Below are 2500 nucleotides of genomic sequence, written 5' to 3'. Positions count from 1 at the left end.
GTTAAAGCTCTCCTCTTGCTTAATCCTTTCTCTTCTTTGTTTGTTTGTTTTATTTTAAGAAAATAAGTATAAGTCTGCGTTTACATATAGCGATTAAAGGATTTATTATCATAAAACATTAAAATGAATGTACAGATAATTTTGAATTATGTTCATGAGTGAATTAATAGTTTACTTGTCTTTCCTTTTTTTAATTTGTTATCTGTCTATTTGTACTTAGAGCAATCACTGTGATTTTATGTCTATCTGCCCGACTCTCTCTCTCTCTCTCTCTCTCTCTCTCTCTCTCTCTCTCTCTCTCTCTCTCTCTCTCTTTCTCTCTCTCTCTCTCTTCTCTCTCTCTCTCTCTCCCTCTCTCTCTCTCCCCCCCCCCCCTCTCACTCTCTGGGTCTCTCCCCCCCCTCACTCTCTCTCTCTCTCTCTCCCACTCAATAAAAAAAATGTCTTCGTAAATGTTTCGCAATCAAGAGTTCCACTGTAAAAAAAAAAAATATTCTCCGGAAAAACATTCTCCGAGGAACTAAAAATAGAAAGAAAAAAAGAAAAAGAACTAAAAAAAAAAATCAAAAAAAGAAAGATCCTCAACTCTCGCATTAAGGACGTCCCTGGGCCATCCTCCGGAACGTCCCCCCCTCCCCCCACCCCCCCTGTGTTGACATCGGCCTGGACTTCGCCGGAATAAAAGCTCGACTAGGAAGCCCCGCCCACCCGGCCGCGACCAGCTGAGTGCACCTGGGAGGCCAATCCCGGACGATCTTTCGAGAGTTAAGAACCAGAAAACTATCCCTTTCACTCCTCCATCTTCATTTGCTTAATGTAATGAGCAAACTTCAGCCTCGTGCGAGTGTGTCCGGGGACTCGCTAGCACTCGAGGCCCTTCCCTGCTTCGAGGGCGACCGTAACGCTCCTTCCAGGGCGTGGGCACGGGCGCTCCGGGACTCGACCGCCCAAGATAACACGGGCGCTGGGCCGGCGGGAGGAGGGGCTAACGGCGGGAAGTACGCGGAGATAACTCCCTTTTTTCCTTCTCTTTCTTTTTATAGGGAACAGGAAAAAAAAAATTATTTGTTTGTTTGTATTTTCTCCTTTTGTAATAGAGACTCCAGAAGCCAAACCTGTTTTTTTTTTCTTTTTTTTTCCGAAATACAAGAAGACAAGCTGCGCTTGATCGGGGGGGGGGGGGGGCGTTCAGATTAAGCGGAGATAATCGCTTTTCCAGGAAGTCTTCGCTATTCATTCGATACTTTTTGGAAGCACAAAAACGCTGAAATTCTATCAGATAAAATGCCAATTTATATACCGAGAGGATGTGCAGGACGTGGATATTTTATGTATATATACATACATATATATATATATATATATATATATATATATATAATATATATATATATATATATATATATATATATATATATATATATATATATATATATATATATATATATGTATGTGTGTATATATATATCTATATATATATATATATATATATATATATATATATATATATATATATATATATATATATATATATATATCTATATATATATATATATATATATATATATATATATATATATATATATATATATATATATATATATATATATATATGTATATATATATATATATATATATATATATATATATATATATATATATATATATATATATATACATATATATACATACATATATATATACATATTATATATATATATATATATATATATATATATATATATATATATATATATATATATATATATATATATATATATATATATATATATATATATATGTATATATATATATATATATATATATATATATATATATATATATATATATATATATATATATATATATATATACAAATGATAAATAGCCACATTTGGGTTATGAGAACATGTGAATAACATTAAAGACACATAATGGAAATTAATAGTGAAGTACATTTCTTTTTTACCTAATTATTCATTCATTTATCACCTTTTGGAAACCCTTTGGCCCTGAAATTATCCCCGACAAGATGCTGTATTTCCCAAGATCAACGTGGATGGCACTAAGAATAAGCAAAAGTGAAAAACAGGAGAAAAATTGAGAGAGCAGATATCTCTTTATTTTCATTTCTTTGTGTAATGATTCAGATATTAGAAAAGTAAGACTATGTTCGAAATTAAGAAATTAATCCGTCTCGGTACTAGCAGTATTTGAAGAGCTGGCGTAGATATTATTTAGAATAGAAAGGCTAGTATGCAATAAGGGTTGAAGGCGCACGATAGACTAGTATAGATAGACTAGTGTCTAATAAGGTTTCAGTACAAGTGCTGAAACTAGTATAGACAGACTAGTGTGTAATAGTAATAATAGTAATAATAATTTAGGGATTGATGTGACAGGCTCTTGTGACATCAGTCAAATTGTGGCTTGTCTGTCTATAGTTTAAGTTGAAATACATATGATAGACTACTATACAATAAAATTTCAGTACATACGA

At 32.5% G+C, this 2500-nt stretch overlaps 1 protein-coding gene across 1 annotated transcript in view; it reads left to right on the top strand.

The window, feature by feature from the left end:
- Window positions 1-819: 819 nt before the first annotated feature.
- LOC113802967 (uncharacterized) overlaps window positions 820-2500 on the top strand; it is a 2846-nt gene continuing 1165 nt past the window's right edge. Inside the window, exon 1 of the mRNA XM_070121678.1 lies at window positions 820-998. Coding sequence (XP_069977779.1) covers window positions 820-998 — 179 coding nt within the window. The remainder of the gene's footprint in view (window positions 999-2500) is intronic.

Source organism: Penaeus vannamei, chromosome 5 (genome assembly GCF_042767895.1).
Source record: "Penaeus vannamei isolate JL-2024 chromosome 5, ASM4276789v1, whole genome shotgun sequence".
NCBI lineage: Eukaryota > Metazoa > Arthropoda > Malacostraca > Decapoda > Penaeidae > Penaeus > Penaeus vannamei.
The sequence above is the reverse complement of the archived record's forward strand: the minus strand, read 5'-3'. Positions and strand labels throughout refer to the sequence as shown.